Source organism: Musa acuminata, chromosome BXJ1-5 (genome assembly GCF_036884655.1).
Source record: "Musa acuminata AAA Group cultivar baxijiao chromosome BXJ1-5, Cavendish_Baxijiao_AAA, whole genome shotgun sequence".
In the NCBI taxonomy this organism is placed as follows: domain Eukaryota; kingdom Viridiplantae; phylum Streptophyta; class Magnoliopsida; order Zingiberales; family Musaceae; genus Musa; species Musa acuminata.
The window spans coordinates 15,865,741-15,869,672 of record NC_088331.1 but is presented as its reverse complement, the minus strand read 5'-3'; the positions used below and the strand labels follow the sequence as shown (position 1 = coordinate 15,869,672).

At 38.9% G+C, this 3,932-nt stretch overlaps 1 protein-coding gene across 1 annotated transcript; it reads right to left on the bottom strand.

Annotated features, from left to right (window-relative positions):
• Nucleotides 1-1,474: 1,474 nt before the first annotated feature.
• Nucleotides 1,475-2,672, bottom strand: LOC103974686 (proline-rich protein 4-like). The gene is made up of 2 exons (XM_009389560.3): nucleotides 2,441-2,672; nucleotides 1,475-2,355 (listed from the first exon to the last, which is right to left on the bottom strand). The coding sequence occupies exons 1-2, from the start codon at nucleotides 2,601-2,603 to the stop codon at nucleotides 1,706-1,708; spliced, it is 813 nt and encodes a 270-aa protein (XP_009387835.2). The 5' UTR covers nucleotides 2,604-2,672; the 3' UTR covers nucleotides 1,475-1,705.
• Nucleotides 2,673-3,932: the final 1,260 nt, after the last annotated feature.

The window sequence follows — 3,932 nt, the reverse complement described above, 5'->3', positions numbered from 1 at the left end:
AATGAGACATAGTAAAGCTAGATCCTACATTTGGTCTACTTTTAACTAATAAAGCTTATGATATTAACTTAGGTCTTAAGCCACATGATAATTTTTGGCTTTGGAAGCTAGACATTCGAAAGATAGCTACTACCAAATCAATTTATAAATTTTTTGCTTTGTCAGACGGGTAAGAATTTGGACAATGGGGATTGGTGATGTTATTTATGAAGGCTTCTAGTTTTGTCGCGTATAAGATGTTTCTATTGGAAACTCTTATACCATCATCATCTGCCCTTGTCTAATAGACTTGCTCGACTTAGACTTTGCAATACTTTTTCTTGTCCTTCTTGTGAATCAACTATGCAATCAATTCTACAAGGTTTCTTTCAATGTCCTTTCTCCTCATCTCTTTGGTAACTTTTATGATACCATTTAAACATACAATTCCTTTCTTGAATCTTCACATGATGGACAATTACTTTAAGAAATTGTTGGAATGCACAAGCATGTTGTTGGTTCCTTAAAAACTATTATTGTCATAACTTTATGGTGGCTCTGGAAAATAAAAAATGATATTGTATACAATCGCACTTTCACAATTACCCCAACTAACTTTAACATAAAATTATTGCAAGTGTCTTGGCTTATTATGAAGCCCCATAAGTCTGCCCCATAAATCTGATGGCATTATTCAAGAGTTAAGTCATTTACAAGTTCATTGGATAAAACCTTATTTAGTATGGTTTAAACTAAGTTGTGATGACTCTTTTAGTGATAAGGATGCAGGTTTAAGATTTGTTTTACGTAATTTTACTAGCCAAGTTATTTTTGCTGGTGGTAGGTGTTTGGAACATAAAGGCATTTTGTTTTGTGAAATGATGACACACCAAGGTGTCATGCAAATGATTCAAAGCAATTTGACTATACCTTAGGCTCTCTCAAGAATACCATTAATAGCATCAGATCCTTACTTAAAAAATTTGATAAATACATATTTTCTCATGTAAACAACAAATAGGGCAATCAAGCGGCCAACTAGTCGGCAAATCACTCGAGTTGAGAAATCTTTTCGGTACTAGAATAATCTAAGTATTAATATTTTTATTTTTTAATAAAAAAAGTACTTAATTTAGAGTCCAACAAAACCATCATCCAAGTTTTCTTTATTTGTTATTATATTAATTGAGACGATGCTGATTAATTAGAGTATCAATAACCCAAAAAGAAGTTATTTGATTTGTCCTTGCTTCTCTTTGGCTCTTGTTTTTCTTAATTCTTGGACTATGCTTGTATTCATTTCCTAAAGAGAGGCAGCGAGGCGATATATTATCTATTTTATTAAATTGGCATTTTTTTAAAAATTATCTTCACTTCAATCAAATCATTTTCTATATATTCTGTTCGAACAACATCACTAAATTATGGGTTTTCAACCTTTTAGAATGTTGGATACTATCTTATTTTTTTACCACCATTAGCAGAAGTATAAATATAAGAGCAAATGTTACTCCAATCATACGTGAAATAGCTGAAATCACATACTCTTACAGGCATTACAGCAGCAACAAGAAAGCAAGCAAGCAAGCAAGCAAGAAAGAAGCAACAAAGACCTCCTTCCACCACAGCGTTCACACGCATCCTAAGATCTAGCATTATTACGCATAACATCAAACGCTTGAAGCGATGACAGATATATATTTTATGCCATCTGCTCGATCTGGTTCTACGCCTTCTGTTCTTCATGGTGCTTAGGGATAGGAATCGCTGGATGCTCGTGGTATGGCACCGGCGACGGCTTGTAGACCGGTGAAGCGGGTGGGTTATAGTATCCTCCTGACGGCGGCTTGTACCCGTGCGTGGGCGGTTTGTAGTGTCCCCCTGATGGTGGCTTGTTCTCCGGCGCCGGTGGCTTGTAGACTGGAGATGGAGATTTGTGAGTTAGCGGCTTGTAAACTGGGTGTGGGTGGGGATGGTAGTAAGGCTTGGGTGGCAATTTGTGGACTGGAGATGGAGATTTGTAAGTTGGCAGGTGATGCTTGTGAAATTTCTTGTGCCACAGAAGTAAGGCTTGGGTGGCCGATGCGCAGGTGACCGACGAGAAAGATAGCTTCCCGGATGCTGCCACGAACGTGTGCTTTCCTCCCTCCTTGGACTTGAGAACAAGTTTCGATGGGTTCAGCCCGTTCATGTCGGGGCAAGGTGCGTCGGACTTGCTGTGGATCTGCGCGAAGCATTCGTGTTTCAGCTCGCCGTTGTCCTGGAGAAGCTCACTCGGGAGCTTGACGTTGAAGTCTCCGTTGCTGTCGAGCTCAGCTGCGGCTTTGGTCTCGTATTTTTCGTTGCGCACCTTGCACTTGATAGCTACACGCAGCCCTGCTTAGCCATAACCACCACGACAACACATATAAGAAGTTCAATCGAGCATTTATCGAAAAACAAGTGAAGAATGATGACCCACCTTTGACTGCATCCTCCGTCTTGATACTGTTCTGCGCACAGTCCAAGCATTCGGTAGCACCGACGACGGTGACCAACGTTTCGGTCTGCGTTGCAGCGCTTGTAGATCCGATCATCAACAATACTGCAAGCAAAAGGCTTCTTAGATGCGGTGGAGTCCCCATGGTAGAACTCAAACGGACCAAGAAGGAGAAGAAGATTTCAACCTGTGGTTTCTTGTGCAATGTTGAGAACTCTACGTGCCATTTTATACCAAGAAATCCTTAGCCATGGCCGACAATGGACTTGAAAACTTCTACGAAGTGCAATTAGGGAGCCTCCATGACACCGGATTTGCAGTTTCATCCATTAAATATTCCCTTGATTTTATCTACGATATCAGTCGTTGGTGCACCTCTTTATACCTACTTAATCGTCTCATTAAAACTCTAGTCACTTCTGGGATGAATCCCGAACTCGGGTATCCTAACACAGGAAACGATCGACATTCTAGATTTCTACTCTTATGGATAAAACCTCAGCGGCTACTGCTAATGGTCGATAGAGAAGCAGGTGGTTTCTGTAAATGTAGATACTACTTTAGCCTGGTGTATTTAGTACATGGAATCTATTCAATGCCATCGATAGTATTTCGAGGTACCCACAGATTTATATACCTTCCATTTAATAGATGAATCAAACTACTATGGAGTTTCTACATTTCAAGAAACTAATGAGCTGTTCTATGTATATATTCTTATAAAGCTTCGAGGCAGATTAGGTTTTAGCTCGTCTGCAAGTTTGAACTAGATTCAGTCAGTAACATCTGATATAAAAAGGCGAGATCCAAGTTGGTGCAAACAGCAAGTTAATCACTGTATGAGGATGGTTCACAGTCAGCGTGATGAACTTACATCAAACATCACGTTGATAGAGACCTCCCTGCAGCTGTCATAGCATAAATGAAGTGTGCCAAAGTAGGTAGTGTTTAATGCAACTCTGAAGAAAAAATAGACTGGTTCAGGGCCATCCCAATATGAAAGCTGTGTTTGTGGCAAGAATTTATGGGTGCTAAAGAACACGTTAGCTCCTGATATTTATACTCCATTGGCTTTAGCAAATTTAGCAGTCCAGATTTGATGATTAATTCCCTCCAGTAGATCTAATAATCAATTTAGTCGTCGTCAAAATTACAACAAAATAAATTATCAAGATTCCATCCTCGTCGGATCAATGCCTAGATGTTGATTTCTAAATGATTGATTCCCAGCTGATTCAGTTACTTCAACCTCTTCATTGACTTTAGGATTCTTATTTGTGTCACAAAGGCACAGTTGGTATACAGATATCTTGTAGATCTTAGCTAATTGCAATGCGTAGAACCACACTTATAATCAACATATAGATCTATCAATAAATTGAAAAATAATCAATACGACAGACGGTAAACAACCATCACAAATATTTATAGAGCCAAGAACTCCTGAAGAATAAAGTAGTATGAAATAGGAATA